This window comes from Notothenia rossii (genome assembly GCF_949606895.1).
Source record: "Notothenia rossii genome assembly, chromosome: 5".
Taxonomy (NCBI): Eukaryota; Metazoa; Chordata; class Actinopteri; order Perciformes; family Nototheniidae; genus Notothenia; species Notothenia rossii.
Genome location: NC_136903.1, coordinates 81,446,289 through 81,467,689, shown reverse-complemented (window position 1 = coordinate 81,467,689; position 21,401 = coordinate 81,446,289). Strand labels below are relative to the sequence as shown.

At 40.5% G+C, this 21,401-nt stretch overlaps 2 protein-coding genes across 2 annotated transcripts; both read left to right on the top strand.

The window, feature by feature from the left end:
• The first annotated feature begins 35 nt into the window (after positions 1-35).
• Positions 36-10,583, top strand: ubap1 (ubiquitin associated protein 1). The gene is made up of 7 exons (XM_079682597.1): positions 36-196; positions 2,578-2,624; positions 2,766-2,890; positions 5,682-6,494; positions 7,060-7,218; positions 7,644-7,745; positions 7,928-10,583. Exons 2-7 carry the CDS (start codon positions 2,585-2,587, stop codon positions 8,066-8,068), a joined length of 1,380 nt encoding a protein of 459 aa, XP_079538723.1. The 5' UTR covers positions 36-196; positions 2,578-2,584; the 3' UTR covers positions 8,069-10,583.
• Positions 10,584-11,488: 905 nt separating this feature from the next.
• Positions 11,489-21,399, top strand: dcaf12 (DDB1 and CUL4 associated factor 12). The gene is made up of 9 exons (XM_079681356.1): positions 11,489-11,917; positions 14,172-14,462; positions 15,841-16,116; positions 16,903-16,963; positions 17,161-17,354; positions 17,902-17,967; positions 18,749-18,911; positions 19,158-19,336; positions 19,456-21,399. The coding sequence occupies exons 1-9, from the start codon at positions 11,858-11,860 to the stop codon at positions 19,612-19,614; spliced, it is 1,449 nt and encodes a 482-aa protein (XP_079537482.1). The 5' UTR covers positions 11,489-11,857; the 3' UTR covers positions 19,615-21,399.
• The last annotated feature ends 2 nt before the right edge of the window (positions 21,400-21,401 follow it).

The following is a 21,401-nucleotide window of genomic DNA, read 5'->3' as shown; positions in this document are numbered from 1 at the left end:
ACATCATGTAGGCGAGTGACGTCAGACAGGAACCAGTGGAAGGGAGCTTGACAAATCAAGATGGCGTCCCACGCTGAAGCAGGAAAGAGATTCCAGTTAAAATAAAACTCTCCCGGAGCATAGTTTACATTTGAGTGCCACCTCGACAAGACGTCGTCTGCATTTTGTAAAAAAAAAAAAGACGGGGCAGATACAGGTGAGAGGAGTCTGTGATTTATATGTGAGCTGAGTTTTGTTTCAGGGGCGGTGTCAGCAGCAGAGACAGCGGTCTGTCGTACAGACACACAACACTACAGACAGGCCACTGGCGAAGCTACGCGTATTAGCATAGAGCCTAGCTTTTCCTCAAAAACACTAGCCAGCAGTTTATGGTTGTTGTCGATGATTGTTAATATTCCACCAATACAAAACAATGACACACCCGATGTTGACTTCTTCGCTAAACTGTCACTGTGTGTTCGCTGTTGGTGAGCTGAGAGTGACCAAAGATAATAATAGCTTAGCTTGTTGCTAATTAACAGTATCATAACTTGGCTATATAACACCAGGCAATAAATATAAATGTACGTACATCAATGCATCTGCTAGTAAATATTTGACAAGTGGGAGTCTTGACAATTACAATTTTACCGTAAACTTGCCTGATTGCTGAACAGTCGTAACTGCGATGGTTTCGTTATTGTTTTAAAGTTAAAAAGAGTTCACACCCTTAACAAACTAACAAACACAACAAAACTACGTTGGCAAGTTTTCCTGTTCTGTTTTGGTTGTCGCTGATATGCAAAACACTAATAATGTACTCTTGAGTACAGTAAGTACTTATTTGTGGAAAAAAAAGCTACGCAGAACAGAAACTTGTGGTCGAGGGGTGTTACATAATATTATGCCTTACTGTACTATAAGAAACTATCAATAGTGTAACTACTAAATACAAGTCATATTACCATTTTAAGAAATCTGATAATAGAAATCCCCACCGATCACAAGACACCTCTTGATCACGTGTGGCCTATTTGCATGGTCATTCATGATTAGTAAGATGTAGTCTAGTGCCAAGTATGATGACTAAACTCGAAACTGGGGCTAATGAACGGTGGATGGCTCCCATGTTAGTGTAGTACAATTAACCTGCCTGTTGCAAATGAAAGCCAGATGTTCACATGTGTGCTGCCCTGCCACTGGTTTGTAGATGCTAATACTGTTTAGCAGTAGATGGCAGTTTTTTATAACAGACTGCTGTGTATTGCTACTTATTGTTTCAGAAAAAGGCTCTTAATGCATCAATATCTTCAGCAGTGAGGCCGATAACAGGGTTTTATTTCCAATCCTTTGATTGTATTTAGACCCTTTCAAGGATTAAATTATTATTTTCCGCACAACATAATGCTGTTGTTGTCGATATATGCTGCACACGACAGAACAGTAGGTCATTTTTTTATTTGCATCTAGAGGAATAACCGTAGCAACAAGACAGGCAGATTAGTGGGCCAGATAAGATCACCAACATCTTAACATTTCGACATCAGGTAAATATTGTCCAATAACTTTGACCTTTGAGCCCCGAGCAATGATTTAAACAAAGAGTCCTTCTTTTGTCCAACTGATACTCATTTCATCCGTCTTATTTAGCTGTGACTGGATATCAGCTATGAACAGGCTGGGTAGTAAAACAATATTTATCTGTGAAACAATAAATCCCACTGCCATATTTAAGGGTCCTTAGAGATTCAATATCAGTCTCTTTTTGGTGAATCTTTTACAAATACACTATAGAATAAATGACTTTAAAAGAACATCTAGCTCTATACTATCTGTCTATCAGTTTGTAATGGCTAATGTATAAGTGACTCTTTCCCATCTAAATGTCCAGTAGACACAGAACAACGCGTTATCTCGCCCCAGTCATCATAGAAAATTATCTGTCTTTATTTGGCATGCTAGATGTTCGAACTTCTTCACCAGCCATCCATTAATGTCCTTTACTGCTGGGTGGGTTTCCTTGTGTGAATAATCAGATATTTTCGATTGAATCAAATGAGCAAGCAAACAGCCGTGGAGTTAAGCTTTAAAGCAATCATATATCAGTGAGTCATTTCAGTGTTTATCTAAAATGTAGCTAATTGAAACTTGAAGTGATTTCTTGACTAACAATTCAGCCCTTGCCCGTGCAGCTGTGTTTAATGGGATCAAATCTATCAGTTTTTCTTCTGAACATCAGTCTGAGCCACATCAGAGTACATTGTTCAGGGGATGTGAAAACAGAGGCTTCTCTGTGTTCATAATGTCAGCCATTGTTGCTCAGCATGACCAAATAACAGTTTTTTTTAACTTGAGATTCAAAGCAGTTGAATGTAAAAAGCCAATGATCGTGAATCATATAGAATTTGCACTACCATGTACAAAAGTCTCAGTGTGCATTACTTCTGTTATATAGGACCAATTTATCAGCTCAGTCAAAGTGTTTTTTTACACTGTTGAAGCATGGTGTGTTTTGTATTAACACTCTTTGACATTTAAAAAAATTGAACTCTCACTGTTCATTAACTTTACACCTGGTGTTCTCGTGTCTGTTTTCAGTCTCTAAATGGCTGCGAGGAAGTCTGGATCAGATGCATACAACAATGGTGAGGACCTATTTTAAATGCTTTCTTGTTTCACTCTTTGACTGTTTTAAGTTGTGACTGAATTTTTGCTTTAACATCTGGTGGTACCTATCTGTCTAATTTTCTAATATTTGCTTACTTCTTTCTTTCTGTTTTACACAGGACCCATCAGCTACCTTGATGAAGTTCCCTTCAAGATCAATGACAAATTCCGCTGCCCGGCCAAAGTGGGCCTGCCTGTCGGTTTCTGTCTCCCAGACTGCAACTCTATGCTGGCGGACTCACAGGTTAGTCAGGCACAGGAAATATCTTCATTTTTGTGCTGCAGTGAAATGCTTCGAGGCATCTACAAATCCACATATTTTTATACTACTCTACTGTATTTGATGTCACATTATATTGTATCCTATTCCATGTAAACATGCACATATTCTACCTTTTCCTGCATTATTTGCACCATTGTATCCCTTGCGTTCTTTTTTTATTGCATTATTTTACTTCCTTATTTCTTATGTAATATATTGTGTATTGCAATGCCGGCAGGGACTGGGACTTTTTTATTTTATTTCCAATAATTACGCTGTAGCTATTCTGTTTATGTTATGGCGCTAATCCTTATAGGCTCTGAGGTCTGTACGACGAAGCTGGATTTTCGCTTAGCGGGCTAACTTCAGGGAAAACTCTGGGTTTCCGGTCCTACGACGCTGGTTCACTTCTTAGCGGGCTAGATCTCCATGGTAACTGAGTTATCCGGTTGACTTAATCCAAAACAAACCCGCTCTCGCTAAACTGTCCTACAACGCTGGCTATCAACTCGTTCGCTCAAGCCAGCCGTGTCCTATCTAGTTAGGTGCGCGTTCACATAAGCGTCGTACTTCCTGAATGAAAAGTCAACTATAATATTAGACATATGAAGAAGTTAAACTTTAAACATCCATGACTTAAACACTTTATCCAGGATAAAAGCCACATAGTTGCACCTGCAAGGTGAATACAGCTGGTAAAAGAAAAAGTGTTTGAATGCGTACATTAACAGTTTTATGATATCACTGCCCCGTCTAAGAGTGGATCTGACTTTAATTACATTTGACTCGAGTGTTTCGTCAACTTAATGTGTTGCTTAAAATAATACTACTGCATACAGTATGTGACAGTGTGAGTGTTGCACGGCAAGATACGGCTCAAGAAGCTGACTCAGATAAGGAAATATATGATACATTATGATGTGATATGAATGATAATAGGACACATTGACGTCTGCACTCACAGTGCCGCGGACTGTAGGCTATGTAATGTTATTTTGATCCGGTTACTTATGTTGTGGCAGATATTTAATTAAGCTTTCTTAACATAATAGTATAATAATAGTTATAATAGTCAGATTGCTCTGCAGATGGGAGGTGATATTGTATTCATTTTCACGTTCACACAGTCGGTGATTTGAACTGGAACGGCAGTTTAAATTGTATTTCCTTTATCCTGTAATATGACTTGATCGCTTTAAACTCTGCACACTGTTGTTATCAGTTGTTCCACCATGGTTTCTACCTCAACCTGTAATAGATGTATCCTTATTGAAACGGTTACATTCAATGAGAAATAAAATCAATGTGCAGGCTTACGTGAACACTGTTCTACATGAACAATGTGGGCAGTTTATACATTAAATAAATCAACAGTATAGTGGCGATATATGCTCCAAGTGGAAGCGATTCGCCATTAAAGCGAAGAAGAAGAACTCCGCACAGTTGATCTCTTATCCTGGAACCTATCCTGCTCTGGCGCAGGCTAGCCATTCAGAATAAGTTATCTAGCCCGCTAAAAAGTGAACCAGCTTCGTAGGACCGGAAATCCCAGAAGTTAGCTTGCTAAACGAAAATCTTGATTCGTAGTATAGGCCCCTGGTCCGGAAAGGGTTAGGTTGCAGGCTAAGAGATCAAGTCAGTGAAAGCACTGCCTGCTGACCAATCAGAGCTCAGTGTGCCGAGTTTAAAGCGATCAAGTCATATTACAGGAGAAAGGAAATACAGTTTAGATTGCCGTTGCAGGAAAAACGTCCGTAAAATCACCGACTGTGTGAACGTGAACATTAATAGAATATCACCTCCCATCTTCAGAGCAATCTGACTATTATAACATTAGCGTTAAGAAAGCTTACTTAAATATCTGCCACAACATAAGTAACCGGATCAAAGTAACAGTACAGTCCGCGTCATATCACATCATAATGTATCATATATTTCCTTATCTGAGTCAGCTTCTTGAGCCGTATCTGGCCGTGCAACACTCACAGTGTCACATACTGTATGCAGAAGTATTATTTTAAGCAACACATTAAGTTGACGAAACACTCGAGTCAAATGTAATTAAAGTTAGATCCACTCGTGTCTTAGACGGGGCAGTGATATCATAAACCTGTTGATGTACGCATTCAAACACTTTTTCTTTTACCAGCTGTATTCACCTTGCAGGTGCAGCTATGTGGCTTTGATCCTGGATAAAGTCATGGATGTTTAAAGTTTAACTTCTTCATATTTGTCTAATATTATAGTTGACTTTTCATTCAAGAAGTATGACGCTGCGCTGTCAGTACGCTTCTCCATGTTTGTGATTGGTCGAATGCTCCAGGTACCATCCCTTTTATGTGAACGCGCACCTAACTAGATAGGGTACGGCTGGCTTGAGTTAACGAATTGATAACCAGCGTCGTAGGACCACTTAGCGAGAGCGCATTTGTTTTGGATTAGGTAAACCGGGTAACTCAAACATATCCCGGTTATGTTGAACCGGCTTCGTCGGCCTCTGCCCTCTGTCCCTCGGTAATGTTATGTTTTTGTCCAAATGTTTGTCATGCTTCAAGTAAAATGGAATTCAGTTGTTTGTCAGTGTTAAGCATAGTTGTTCAAAAATTGGGAAAACTGCCATTACTGTTGAAAATGTAAAACAACTTTTTATCATTTATAAAACTATATGATAATTATATTGTAAATATTCTTTGAAATATTTTTCTGTTAAACTGTCATGTCGCTCTTGTTCTAACTTTGTGCCATCTCCATCCTCTTCCTGTGGTCTCAACAGTTCGACTTCTCCCTGGAGAGGCGAAGTGTGCGCTGGGGGGTTGAACTTGCCGAGGCCAGAGCAGCAGAAGCCAGAGCAGCAGAGGACGCAGCCAAGCAGGAGGCGGAGCGCAAGGAGTGTGCAGCGCAGGAAATGGATGGCGGTGGAGGGAAGAAACGGCGGTCCGCCGCAGAGGACCTGGACCTTTTACCACCAGCACTGAACCCTGTCCTTGCAGGATTCAGCCACAATGCCATCCTTACCCCAATGCCTGCCTCAAGCCTTGGCCCCAGGAAAATCCAGCCTAGCATTCCTCAGCTTCACAGACTCAACCTCGCTGACTTTGAGCGGGAGGAGGACCCATTTGACAAGGTGGAGCTCAAAACTTTGGACGATAAGGAGGAGCTCAGGACCATCCTCCAGAGCCAGCCTCAACCTCAACCTCCTTTCTCTGTTTCCCCACCAGAGGTATCCCAGACAGGGTCACGTGGAAACAGCCCGCCTCCCCCGAGCACCAACACCAGCATCACATCCAAACCCGGCTTCACCCATAAACCCAATGGGTTAGTTCCCTTGCTGGACATGGACAGAGTTGGGCACCCTGGGAGATCGAGTTTTGACACAGACGATCGGCCTTGTAACATCCGCTCTCTCACCTTCCCCAAGCTCTCTGACTCTGGTGACCCAGAGCCAGTGAGGTACCCCCCCCACACTGCACCCACCCCTGCTCCCCGACAGAACCTACCCAACGGCAGCCCAACCACCGTACCCAAGACCGAAGTTATCGTTGCCCCTGAGCCAACCAGCCACACCAAGAGTGGCGCACCAAAACCGGTGAGCATTAGATAACACACTGCATAGAGGACTAGTATTGTGGGATACAGATACAGCCGTAGATTATGTCTACACAGTAATAGCAAAATTCTATTTTTATCAATATTAAGATCATGGTTATTTATTACGAATAGTCCTTGATTTTAGCGAGAAACTTTTTTTTGGCTTTCACTGTTTTCAACACACAAAAAAACGGTTTCACTTGTGCTGCTGCAATGTTGCTGATGTACAAATTAGGGCTGCATGATTTAGCAAAAAACATACATTGCGATATTTTTTTTTTTCTTCTGCGATATGAAGAAAAACATCAAAACTCTACCTTTTTAAGTTGAATGCCTCAATCGGGCACACTTTTGGAAGAAAATGAAGCGGCTAGATAAAACAATTTGAGTAGGAAATTGGTTGTAAAGATATGAATGGTGAGGACATGGCAAAAAATGTGGCACTTAGTGCTCCTAACATTCAATCCATTGCGTGACCCAGGTTTCATAGTGCAGATTAACCAGTGATAGTTAATAAGGAATATCAGGAACCTTATTGACCTTCATTCATGTTTTTACTCCAGGTCCACCCAGGGTCAGGAAGTGCTGGCCTGCCGTGCGGCGGGGCCCTGCTCAGCATGACCCCCAGCGAGCGGCAGTGTGTGGAAACACTCGTGGGCATGGGCTACTCGTATGAGGGCGTCTTACGGGCCATGCAGAGACAAGGGCAGAACGTGGAGCAGGTGCGGCCTCATCCCGCCCCATGGCGCAGCAATCTGGATTCCTAGCATATTCACTGTTCAATATGTGTATTGTTTGTGTGCTTGTGCAATTATGTTCGATGAAGCATCAGTGCAGAACATTTGTAAAAATATCCTTCACATTTAAATAAAGTTGTTTCATCACAGGTTCTATGGAGTACGTATGTCAGATTGAATTGTATCAGACTGGTTTTAAATGAAGGCATCACAATAAGATATTATAAGATGCAGAGCACAAACACTATAAAGACAACAATCGATAAACCATACCGGACATTACTATTACTTAATTTAAATTATTCATTTTCTCAAAATAAAACCTTTTGTTGTAACGTGTAATTCAAGCCTCACACAGCGTGCTTATCAAAGCAGATAAATAACGAACATCTATTTATTGTTTGTCTAAGGTACTGGATTACATGTTTGTCCATGGGCGTCTGTGTGAACGGGGCTTCGATTCAAGTGCAGTGGAGGAATGTTTAGAGATGTACCAATGCTCGGAGGAAAAGGTTTGTGCAATCTGTTCTTTAGAAACCTTCATTGGGGTTTTAAGTTGAATAGTTTCAAAAATGTGTAGTCTTTAAGATACAAGCAATACCTCTACAGTACATTGTTTCAGGAAGTAGATCATGTCTATAGATTACATTATATAATCTATCATAGTATTATTGCATTTTTTCATCCTTCCCAGGCCTTGCAGTTCCTTGAGCTTATGTCGAGATTTGGCGAGATGGGATTTCAGCGCGATGCCATCAAAGAGGTGCTCCTGGTTCACAACAATGACCAGGACAAGGCTCTAGAGGACCTGATGGCTCGGGCTGCAGCTAGCTGAGCCAAGCTAACAGCCAACCAAAGCCCAGACAAGGGCCTTGCCTCCCCCGCTACTGCCCAACACAGCCCTTTCCCTTCTGCCGCCCCATCACACCATGCCCTGCCCTTTGCCTTGGCTGTGGAAGGGACAGCTGGGAGACAGTTGTATTTCTCTCTATGCTGTGTCTCAGCACTTCTTAAAGACTGTGTGCCTAGAGTGGAGGGGGGGTCAAACAATACTTTCACGGTGGTGTTAATTTTCTAAGAAGTCATTGGCGTTAGGTTCCAGGATTTTGTGCTGTGAGGGTATTCAAGAATGGGAGGAATGACTGAGCTCTAAAGGAGAAACTGGAAGAATTGTTCTGCAGTCTATCTATTCCTGTTCCGATTTGCTTCAACTTGGAAGTCTGCAGGCAAAGGACCGAAAGGGGACCTGGTGTGAGACTGAGCACATTACAGACCAGTTTATACACTTAGAACTCCCAATCAACTAAGCTGCCATCTTCCACTACTCTGTGCAGACCTATTATATGGAGGCGGTGTTTTGGGGGGGCTTGAGGAAGCTTTCTTTAACTGGACATGCATTTAAAGTAAAAAAAAAAAAAGTAAAAAAAAAGCCTAATCGCCAGGCAGATAACTGACTCTCAAAAAGTGCCCTCTCTGCTCTGGTGCCCTAGTTCTGTTCTACTCTTTCATGCATTCATGTCTGTTTTTCTGTTCATTTGCGTACTTTTTTTCATGTCTTTGATTTCTGTTTTGGGAACTGCATATTAGACGTTTACGTCACTATAACTCGGAACGTAAGAGATACTTCTACCCCAGTTCACTCTTTGACCTGCACTGGAATGGCCTGTTAGAGGGTGAGGAGAAATTGGGAACGTTCCTGTGTAATAAGAAATATCCCATAATCCACTGGCACTGATGTGTCACATACTGCACAGGCACACGTGTTTCATAATTATCGACTTATTTATATAGTTCACTGATACTTTCATTTACAATTAAAGAGTTTGCTATGATAATGTAAGATATGTTAACTCGCTTTTAACTGTCATCGACTTCTGTTCTCAGACTGGAAAGGAGTGAGTGGTTTAAAATAGAAACAAAATGTGAGAGAGGGTTGTTTTTGCAACCACATCACAGTGCAATAGACATTTCTTATTGAGTGACTGTTGACTGGAGCTTTTAGCCTCAAGTAATTTTTCGGGGATGAGGAATGGTCTACAAGCCTTGCTGGAAATGTGGATCTTACTAGAAAAGGTTTGATTTCGGTCTCCCATCATTTATTCATTTGCCACAAAATCTAATCATACATGGTTTGTTGACACATCCACTTTCTTTTTTCTCATGTGTAATATGATAGGATTGTTTAGGTTGATTTTAGGTGTGTTGCCATCACCACAGTCTTAAATGGAAAATTCCTCATGTTAATTGGGTGTAATTGTTTAAAAGAAGGCCAGGATCCTTTAATTTTTATAGTATGTGTCTGAGTTCCATGATAAGTAAAAAGCGTGTGTGCTCTGTTGCACCAAAGGCAGAAATGGGAGACGTTTCCGTAATAAGGAGCTCTGTTGTCCTGATGGGGATTGTTAGAGGCGTGGTGACAGATTAAGGGTTTAACCAAAAGCAAACTTTGCTTTGGGTGGGTCCAGTACTTTGTCTTAAATTTATCAATTGAAAAACAAATTGTATTAACCACCAAATTATTTTAGAACAACCCCTAGTTTGACAAATCTAAATATAGTGCAGTTTTCCCCCAATACAGACTCAATCATTCTCCACTTAATGTACCATTCAAATTAAATGTGTTAGCACATGCTTTCAGGAAATGAATCTTTGTGAGAATATCGAGAGAGAAAAAATAGAAATATCTCAGTGCTTAAGGCATACACATCATCATTAATATGTCCTTCGATCCATTTTCCAATAGGACAATAGAGGGAGCAGGCAAACAACATCACAAGGTAATGTGTCACGTTGGACCTAGTATCATTAATTAAGCCTGCTGCTTTGTTTGGATACGTGGTTGACGTGATCAATTTCTTTCTTCCTTAATTTACTGTGATAAATATAAAGGTTCACTCACTTTACAGACAAACACACAAGTGGTATTATTGTCGCCTTGCATAACTAAAGCGTGATTTCCTTAATCTTACATAAAGCAAGTTTATGTCCACTTGCCTCTCCTCTGACAGCCACAAAGGTTGGAGTGAATGCAGTATAGCAGGTTATGGGCCTCCTCCAGAAACGCGTCCTCCCGCTTCTGTTACGATGTCCTAGTGATGAAAAGCAACTGGGGCCTCGTGTTCAAGGGTTTATATATCCAATCCTCCTCTAAGCTACAGCATAACTGAACATGGAATGCTAACAAATCTAATGGACATTGAAATATCATAATGGTAAAATAAGAGGTGGCTGAGTTGAGTGTTATTTCTCAAGTTCCTGAAATGTGATTTTCGAAATGTTCAATTTCCTCTTGGATGATTTGGAAACTCCTCACGATTAAATGTGCACATCTTTCCGGTGGTGAGACTGTTGATCGTTGCTGTTGTTTCTTTTTGAGCTTAATTTGAATTTGCTTACGTCATGTATGACCACCAGTTTCATGACCACACATTTGAGAGGTGTTGGCATGAAGCTGGGGGAAAAGTATTATCTTTTTTCTCTCTTTTCAGTTTACATCAACAATGCAGGTCTCTCCAGTTGTTGTCCGTGGCAACTAGAAACATGTAGCTGTGTGGCTTAGTCAGCAGAAAACAAGTCATTATGTTTTAGAATAGAGGCCATATTTGGTCTGCCGGAGCTCACCATGGTTAAAAAAAACGGAAGATTACAAAGTAACAAACTATAGCGTCTGGTAAATAGAAATGTAAAGTTAGTGTGATTTTTGATTTCCATTTTAACTTTGTGTTTGTGCTCATGCAAATAAAGGGCACCTTCAGAAAAATCTGGTAACGGTAATAAGTAATTGTATTAAGATTGATTTGCTTTAAACTGATACTGGTGGGCTGGCTTATATTAGTGCTCAAGTTCACAACAACAATTGTATTGTGGGAACCATATAATTTGTCACAAAACACAGCCCAAATGCATTCATTTTCATTTTAACCTGACAGCTATATAATACAATAGCACAAACGTGATAGCTCAAGATTTCATTGCATTTATATATGACCTAATATTGAATAAGAAAATATAAAAGCTTACTGTTATTAAATACACATTTGTTCATATAACACTTGTTTAATAATATAGGCATAGGTTAAATTGTCTAAATGTACTATTTGTTTCACTGTAACAAAAATAATGTGCCCTTTTAGATTGCAGGGAAAGCCATTTATTGAAAACCCCATAGACCTGAGAAAACCTAATCATGTGATCAATGAGGTCACGCAGTTGGCGTGAACGAGCACGCATGACGCTTGCTTTTACGCACGACCTTGTTTTTGTTGATGTTTAATTTGAGTGCGGCTGCGCGCTGCTCAATGCTTTCGCCGTTGCTGACGCGACTTGGCAGTAAAAAAGGAAAGTGTGGACCCTCTGGCAGAAGCTAGCGACGTTATCTTAACTGGGAATAGAATACAGCCGGAGTGTAGTTGTAATTGTGATTTTAGGAGGCAAGCTATTGATAGTAAGACAGCGGCGATCTCAACCTGCGGCTCACCAACCTCCCGTATGTGATCGCCCTTGCTCGTCGTCGGACGTTGCCAGCGAGGGCCAAGAAACGAAACAGCATATCGCCATTATATGATCCAGTGTCCAGCGTCGCTTTTACCCTCCATGTGGGTGAGGGAGCTGTGTGTATCAGATTATGGCGAGAAAAACAGTTAGCAGGAAAAGGAAGGCAGGAGAGCCCAAGGACCAACAACAGGTAGGCGGAAACCGGTGCAGATCCAGATTAGCTATCTAACGCTTGTCAGTTATGTTAGCATGCTAACTAGCAATGGGCTAGCCAGGTTTAGCTCATATAAGCCATGTCGTAGCACATTGCTGACATTTTTAACGCAGTAACTGCTAAATTTGATTTGAATATAGGAGCAAACCATTCACCAAACCAACATATTGGTCTTGTTTAAACAATAATACAATGCATTTCTGTTTGGACGTGGCTAATGTTTGCATGGTGTTATCCAACGGCAGTCTGTTATCAGCGTTAGCTAAAGGGCTAACTACCTCACCTTATTATGGCTATTATGTATTTATAATCACGCTTAAATAACACTTTTCTAGGTGAATAACATTAACAGTTAGTTGTTTTGTTGGAGTTATCTTATGTCACTTTCTAGTCACCACGCCAAAAAAAGCATACATCGTCACTGAAGCCGTATTTATCAAGTATTAAATTATTATGCATAGCTTTAGCTATTAAGCTACTGTTTACGATGGCGGAAACGTTTACTAACAGTTAGCTTTCATTGCTAACTTACATAAAACCAACTGTAGATCAGATTGTCCCAAACAGCCGGATAGAATAGACCTGTGCTGAATTGAAAGACAACATTCATCACCAGCATAATAATCTTTCCTATACAATAAATCCTGAGCCCAGTTGTTGACATCTAAAAAAATACAAATTAATCCCCCTTTTCAAGCCTAAATGATCCTTTTTAGTGTGTCAACATTACCTAATTTGTATGTATAGTAAATAATTTATTTTTGATACAACCGCCACTTATTCACTTTAAGGTGCGATTTCCCCCTTTTTGTGTGTATGAATTGTATGTTGTACTATAAAATAAAGATAGATACATTATAGATACTTTATTGATCCCAAATTGGAAAATTCTTGTTACAGGAGCAGCAGTGTGTTCAGGCATTACAGTATTTAAAAGATGGAATAAAGGATAGACATAATACAATTAAAATAAATAAATAGCCAATATAAACATAGCTTCAGTAAAAAAAAAAAATTATAATCACAAATAATACACAATGTAAAAATATTCCAGATGAATAAAAATGATCTATAAAAGACCAAAAAAAACAGCAGCCACAGAAATATAGATTTATACTCCAGAGCAGAGACATAATATACATAGGATAGTATATACATTGCAGATGTACACAGTGGCTGTTTTGCAAACTGTTCATGGTTATGGTGAGGGAGAAAACTAAAACCATGAGGCAGTGAGTCCTCATGCATGGTGAGTGTTATTTTGCCGAAGACACAATTCCCTTATATGTAAATGTAATGGACCATAAAGTATTCTGAATATGAATATGCTATGACTTTGAAACAGGTTGGCAGTATTACATACATTAACGATACTAAAGAATCTCCCTCTCACATCAGACACAACTACTAAATACCACAAGGGAAAAGACAATGGCAGATGGCACCACCAATTCATTTTAGATCCAGGGAATAAAATGACTTCTTGTGTTGTTTTCCTCCTGCCCAGGAATGTTCAACAACTTATAATGGGTATTAATATTTAAGCCATCGTGTGCTGTGAATAACTTTAAATGCACAGGGCCGTTTTGATTTTTTTTTATACATTTCCATAACAGACTTAGCAACCAGCCAATTTGAGTGGATGGTCAGTCTGACTGTTGTACCTGAGGTGATCCTGCTATATACTTTTTGCTGGTGTGTGTGAAATATATTTTTGTTGTATTCCTGGCCAGAGATAATGGGGTCAGTAGGTCTTATGAGGTTAACTGACCAACAACAGGTGCTGTCTGCGCCTGTATGACAGACAACCAATAATGTTGGCCAACCTGAGTAAGATAATATTCAGCACGTTAGTTGCAACGCCTGCATTGACCCTTCCTGATCAAATGTCACTGACTGTGTATATGTACGTTTCTGTTATTATCTTGCCATGATCCACTACGGATCTTAAACCTGTAGCAGTGAGGAATATATATGTGTCGACAGTCCTCCTGGGGGATGGGCATGGCTCAGTACAGAAAGCTTGTGGCAATGAAACAGGGATTAACAAAGACAACAAATATACTTAGCTATTAAATTCAATTAAATTATTCTAAGACTGGTTTTATTATTTAACTTAAAGATAGGATAACTCTTTCAAAGTTGTTATTAAAACATCATTATTGATAGCCTGAGAGCATGTTAGACTTTACACAAGGCCAAATTAACCTTTCTCACCCTCTTTCCTTAGCTGGGCTGGTGTCAAGCACCAAACAAGCGGAGTCGTGTATCTTGTTCATCACGTCATGCCCAGCAGTGGTGGTGCAACCGGCGCTCGGTGGTGTGCGCCCTGCGGGGGCGGGAGTTCAGGCCTCAGCAGCAGCATGAGGTGCGGCTCCAGCGGAGCCTCCGGGGCTTTGCAGCCGGCAGGCTCCCCGGCATCCTGAAGGAGAGGGAGTTCTCCCTGGGGAGACTCAACAAGGTGTTCGCGTCGCAGTGGCTCAACCACAGGCAGGTAGTCTGTGGGACCAAGTGCAACACGGTGAGATGTTATTTTGTGACTAACTTGGATTTAATGATTAGGTATACCCATATATTTCAAAGATTTGATATTAATGAGAGAACTTAATTGGTAATCAGTAAGGTTAAATGCGCTCAAATGATTCGATTACAGAGAAGGGCATTTCTCTGGTGATTGAAACCGATAGAGGAACCATACCCGAGTTGTGTCTTTTTTTGGGGGGGGGAAGGCCCAATTTTCTAACGCTGTGCATGCAGTAGGCGTCGGACTGGAAATACCGGAGACCAGTAGTCACGTAGTGATCATCTTCTCAATAAAACATCTTTGCTGATATTTTTTTGAGTCTTCTGGCCAATCAGAATCAAGATTGTTGCCGGAAGTCCCCACGGAGAATAACTTTGTGGTATAACTATTCTTTATACATCCATGGGTACAACTTTAGATACAAATGATGAAATATGACCCCCGGTTTGATGATTGGCAGGTCACAGAACAATGGGGGCTATCTACCCTTATCCACAATTTAAAGTAATTCACTCAGACTATCTCCTCTTTGCTCTTCTCTCTGTGAGGAGCAGCAAGCTGTCAGAACTAAGTGAAAAACAAACAATGGCATAAAATATTATGAATATGTCGGGTAGTAATAGATTTATTTATTTTCTTCTCAGAGTGTACCAGAATGCATAGTTTATGTTAGTATTTCTAAAAATCTCCCAGACCCCCTGCTGGGGTTGGGTTTTCAGCATTTGTGCCTTTTTATACAGTTCAGCTTTGATTCCATCATCTCATAAACCTTTTTTTAAAAGCATACTTTAGTTCTGTGAAGGGATATATGCACTGTACTTCACTTTAATTCATATTGTATGCTGAAAAGCGTATGTTACAGCACGAGTGGGTCCCGAGGCCTGACCATTTGAGAACCACTGGTCTAAATGTTACTGTCAGTGTACAATTATTTACAGCCGATTTGGCTCTAAATCTTTCAAATTGCTTTATTGTTTTGATTCAGTAATCTGTCATAAAAGTCAGCAGTGTTTCCTTCTGCAGTGATATAAAGCTCCAGTGTGCCTCCAAATGAATAATATTGAGTTGTTAAATTAAACATAATAGAATTTCCTGATGCAGATAAATGTTTCCACTTTGGTAACTTCAAAATTCAGTCCTTGGTTATTGCTAATCATGTTGCCTTGGTTTCCAGGAAATAACCAGGTTTAACATTCTATCATTTAGTATCAGCATGTATTTTCTAAAAACTAATAACATTGTTATTATATCCATGATTTTTTCTCTTAAGTGTTTTCTTTCAATAATGGACACTTATACCTGGCTCAGGTTGTTTTCTTTATGAACTCCTGAATCTATTATTCTAACCAGACGTCTTTCCTTCTTTTAACTGCAGCTTTTCGTTGCGGATGTCCTGACGGGGCAGATAACGCGCATTCCCATGCTAAAGGACAGGGAGTGTAGTAGTGGAGGCTCTGGGGTTGTGGGAGCAGTGGTGGGTCGGCAATACCACCCATCAGGGGGCTCTCGGGCCCGGCTGGACCAGCAGGGCTGTGGGATCCACGCCATCGAACTGAACCCTTCCAAAACACTTCTGGCCACCGGGGGAGACAACCCCAACAGCCTGGCCATCTACCAGCTGCCCACACTGGACCCTGTGTGCGTGGGGGATGTAAGTGGTTTGGATCTGATTTGAATTTACTGTCATCCTGTTACAGCTTAAAGGTGCTGATCCTCTCTCGGGCAGTTCTAATTCACTTATTTTAGATTATTTCAAACCGTGTTGAACTATCTGTGCTCCAGCCACACAGTTTAGGTGCTCCTATAGGAGGGAATGTTGATAACTCCGTCATATCTTTAGTGAGTTTAGATACCTATCCTGGTGTTCAACCGCATCAGCAGAGGGGCTTTTGTAGGGTTGCGCATAGAAACAGAAATGTTTACACATCATAAGCAGGCAAAACAGTAAAAGTTTAATTGACATTTTAATTAAATCATTACAATAAAACTTAATTGAACTGCAAAATCAAAAATATTTCCTATGAGTCCCTCCAAAATAAAAGAAAGAAAATAATTAGCCTCCCACTCCTACATATGCTGTTCATGGACTTCCTCCATGTCACATTTTATCTGCATCCCCCCCCCCCCCCCCAAAACTTCACCATTAAATGTATTGCTTGTTTAGAGATTGTGGTTTCAAAAAAGTATATACTGACACTAGAAAGATATTGCGGTAAAAATAGCCAGAACAAATCCATTTGAACAACATTTTTCTAGATATGGTTACAAAAAATGATTGATTGATTCTTTGAACCATCAACCAGAGAGCAGTACAAATGTTACAATGAAATCTACTTTCTTAATATTTCCCAGTCACCATTTAGCATTAGCACATTTTACCAAAATCACAAAATGTTGTGTGGATTTGCTTTAACAAAGTAGCCATCTGTTTTTTCAGGATGGTCACAATGACTGGATCTTCTCCATAGCGTGGATCAGTGACAACATGGCAGTCTCTGGTGAGTTGTCTACACGAGTTGGCCCGTATGAATGAATACTGCTGTGTAAGCATTGCCCAGTGAGCATTACAGGCCTGCGCAACTCGCTGCCCTTTACACACCCTAATGACAATCCAGTTTATTGGTCACTATTGTATTCTGTTAGTATAAATCCTTTTTAGATGGTAATCACAATATCATTTTGTGTTCATTCCCAGGGTCCCGAGATGGCTCCATGGGCCTTTGGGAGGTGACAGAGGAAGTAATGAGTCAGGCTGAGCGCAGTCAGAATGAGGAGGCAGTCCCTTCGTACGCCCACATCTCCCATCGGGCCCTCAAGGACATCCCCAAGGAGTACACCAACCCATACAACTGTAAAGTCCGCGCTCTGGCCTTCAACAACAACCATAAGGTAGAGTTCCCCCTGAAGGAAATCACATTTGGTGTCAGTGAAATATTTCTAACAATGATTAATATATTCAGTTCCAGTTTTTAGGAAACACAAGATATGAGAAATAGATAATTTGAGCCTTGAAGCTTTATATAATTTAACACAAATAATGAATGTTCAAAAATCAATTAGCTGTTGAGATTGGGTTACAAGAATGGGTTTGGACTTTGTTTAAAGTTGAAACACATCCTGTTTATCTCCACTAAATCAAAATCTGGCTAAACAGATTGTGTGGCGAACTGTAATACAGTTGTGATACATTTAAGTCATGTGTGACAACTTGTCACTGACCTAGCGACAAATTGGAGATTTGTGGTTGCCCATATTTAATGCTGTGAAGCCGGCAGAGGATTGAAATATGATACAGGAGTGGATGTTTTGATGCATTTCTTTGAAAGTGGGTTACCAGAGAAGTCCAGCCTACAGGTGAAATGTGGGCTCCGCCTCTACACTCATTAGTTTCAGTTATTCACTTCTGTCTTCCCATTTGTTTTTTGACCATTTTCAGGAACTGGGTGCTGTGTCTTTGGATGGTTACTTCCATCTCTGGAAAGCAGAGTACAACTTGTGCAAGGTAAATAAAAAATACATTGTTTGACTATTAATAATGCCGACTGTGTCACCAGACTGGCGAGTATGAGCGTCCCATTGGCCGTGCATTTCACGCTGCATTCTCCCTCTCTTCAACTATCTACATGTTATCTACCCTTTTTGCAAAGGGTGCTGTCGCTTCATCCTAAACTCAGTGCAGCCAGATGAATATCAGAGCAGATCATTTTTTCCACTGTAAAAGGAGATTAGATTAGATACACTTTATAAGAAGGATGATAATGGGCCATCGCTAAGGACTAATAATTATGTGATGCATTTCCTCTAGAAACTAAATTCTAGTGATTCATTTAGCTAATGGAGGACACTTGCAGCTTCCTGCTGTTATATTGTTTTTGTTTTATGCCAGTGGAATTTAAATATGAGACCAGCTACCAACCAAAATATGACATATTCCTCTAACATTTCTAGATTTTCTTACATTTACACAGGCAGCTAGGCAGGTTATTACACGGTTAGCTCCCCTGCTTGCCTCTGTCCTTTCTAGCAACATCATACACAGATAGTAGCTCACCTATTAAGCTATAAGAGGTCAGAAACAAACAAAATCAAAGTACAAATATTTAAATTGAGCGGTGTGGCACATCAAGTTGGGGGACATTGCTCTCTCCATACAACACATAATGTTATTAAATGCTGATCAAGTGACGGCAGCTTCACGCTACTGTGTTCAAACTGTATAAAGAAAAAATGACTGTTCTTGAAATCATCCTTACTTGGTTTCCATTTAACATTCATTCCTCCAGATCCTGTCCACCAAGCTGCCTCACTGCAAAGAGAATGTGTGTCTGGCATACGGACAGGAGTGGTCGGTGTACGCTGTGGGTTCTCAGGCCCATGTTTCCTTCCTGGATCCACGGCAGCCTACACACAGCATCAAATCTGTCAATTCCCGGGAGCGAGGAAGCGGTAAGTGATGCCTACAACTCTAAAATAAACTATTGGCACAATTAGAGAGCAGCTGGCCTCCCTAACTGCTTCTGGAAGATGTCTACAAAGGAAATACCGCTGTTTACTTTCCTTTTCAACATATTCACACTTTTTAATGATACATTAAGTTGTAAGAGATATATCCTAGGTCTTCTTTCAATGAAAACCGGTGTTCTTCTTACTCTTTGAACCTCTTTACATTGAAACGTATGTCTGTGTTTGCAGGGATCCGTTCAGTGAGTTTCTACGAGCACATTGTGACAGTGGGCACCGGTCAAGGTTCCCTACTCTTCTACGACATCCGGGCCCAGAGATTCCTGGAGAACGCTTTGAATCCAGCCGGAGGGTACCGGAAGTGCCCAGGAGATGGCATCCTCAAACTCTCCACAGGGAAAGGCTGGCTGGTAAACATATTTGTCTTTAATAAGCTATTCATATTTGAAAAAAAATGATAACCATCTTCATAACTCTTCCTTAATTCATCCCTCACCTATATCCTCCCTTTCTTGTCTCCAACTCTCAGAATCACGATGAGACGTGGAGGAGTTACTTCTCGGACATTCATTCCTTTCCCAACGCGGTGTACACGCACTGCTACGACGACTCCGGCACCAAGCTGTTTGTAGCTGGTGGACCTCTCTGTTCGGGTCTGCATGGGAACTACGCAGGCCTGTGGAGCTAGCCTCTGTGTCCTCCATCGCTCTATCACTACATCCTCAGCCATCCCCTCCCTCTTCCAGTCTGTTGACATCACAGTCTTTGGAATCCCCCTTGCTCACCTCTGTTTTGCTCTCACGTGGACTCAGGAGCATGATCTTGCACCCCACAGTATCACGGCTTTGAATATCGTTATTGTGTATGTTAAAGTTTGTGTCCACTCTCCCTTTCTCCTCCAATTATTCCTTTGCTCCTTTCACCTCAGCTACTCAGTTGTTGTTTTGTTTTTTTAATGAAAATGTAAAAACAATTAACTGCGGATTCTGCCACAGAGGAGCTCGCAAGAGAAGCATTAAGAGTAAAGTAATACAGGTTCTCATCATTTAAAACCTCCAACCCGCAGGGATAATGATATGGTCTGGTTTGCTTTTGTATTTAAGGATAGTGTTAACCGCTGCTTCCTCTCTGATAAAACACAGTGTCTTCGTGAAATACCTGTGGATGATTTTTGGAAAGAGTTCCTTTCCTTTCTCTCACTGAAATGGACGGCAATAAACGAGAGGGCGAGGTGAAGGAGGACTGAAGAGCGAGCTCATTTTGCAAGACTGAACCAGAGTGCAGTTTGATATTTGATATGAATATTAACTGGAACAGCCTGTCCTGTCCCGCAACAATCACAAACAACTTCTCCTTTCTCCTGATTGAGAAGTAAAAAAATGAAGCCAATCAGAATGAGACTTTGTGTTCATGTGTTCTCACTAAGATGATGTAAAGGAGAAACATTAAGATTGCTCAATGCAATGTTCTGCTATGAAATAATCCCATCAAAAGCATATTTTATTTTGTGACCGTGTGTGATTTGAAAGGCATTCCCCTGCTGATATTCTAATTTGCTCTATTTTTTTATTTATTTTCCCCGTTCTCTGCCACCTTTACTCAGTTGGTCATGGGTGTTGATATCTCCTTCTTTTGAAGGATATATTTTCTCCCTTTGCTTATGTTGCTTTTCTTTTAGACCAGATTGCTCTCCAGATTTGTCCCTGTCTGTAACTGTTCTGGCATCGCCAGAGAATTTATACAAAGTTTAAATTTAGGAACAAGTTAAAAATCATCAAATATGATTGATAGCTAGAGGAGCCCCCCTCATGATTCTGGGACTGCTCCACAGGAACTTGAGAGAAAATCTGTAGTAGCTCACTGGTCTTCTTAACCACCCATCAGGAAGGTTGCAAGGAGAACTAATGAAACCGTTTCGACTCTACACTGGAGTTAGATGCTGCAGGCACATCATTTTAATGTTACAGTTGTACAACTTAACTTTTTCCTCTTTTTTTTGTATCAAGGAGTGAGCGGTTCTGCTCTTTTCCTTGTTTGTTAGAGAGTAGGCTTGAGTTACGTTTGGGCCTTCCTCAGGTCTTTCTGTGAAAGACTGACACAGGCGATCATCATTTCCTTTTCTACATGGAACTTTTCTCCAGTTTTCATGATAATGACATATTGAAAAGAGAAACCCCAACTATGACCACAAATTGAACAAAAAAACCAACACTTTTAAAATGCATTTTATATATAAATGTGTGTATGTGAAAATACATAGGGACAATTGCATACATTTGTATGTATATGTCTGAGGAAGTGTGTGGATTATGTCTACTTGGTGATGCCCTGTTTTTTTAATACATGCCTCATGAATGTTTTTACAAATGACTAAATCTGAGGATATTGTAAGATAAACATCTGGAAAAAAACAAGCTATAAAATCTTTAAAAAGAGTAAATAATAAAAATAAAATGTATATTGATGTAACGTTTA

Coding starts and splice junctions, on each gene's coding strand:
- dcaf12 (XM_079681356.1), top strand. CDS start 11,858: ATGGCGAGAAAAACAGTTAGCAGGAAAAGGAAGGCAGGAGAGCCCAAG. Junction 14,463..15,840: donor GTGGGACCAAGTGCAACACG/GTGAGATGTTAT, acceptor TTTTAACTGCAG/CTTTTCGTTGCGGATGTCCT. Junction 17,968..18,748: donor CAGAGTACAACTTGTGCAAG/GTAAATAAAAAA, acceptor TCATTCCTCCAG/ATCCTGTCCACCAAGCTGCC.
- ubap1 (XM_079682597.1), top strand. CDS start 2,585: ATGGCTGCGAGGAAGTCTGGATCAGATGCATACAACAATG. Junction 2,625..2,765: donor ATCAGATGCATACAACAATG/GTGAGGACCTAT, acceptor TGTTTTACACAG/GACCCATCAGCTACCTTGAT. Junction 6,495..7,059: donor AGAGTGGCGCACCAAAACCG/GTGAGCATTAGA, acceptor TTTTTACTCCAG/GTCCACCCAGGGTCAGGAAG.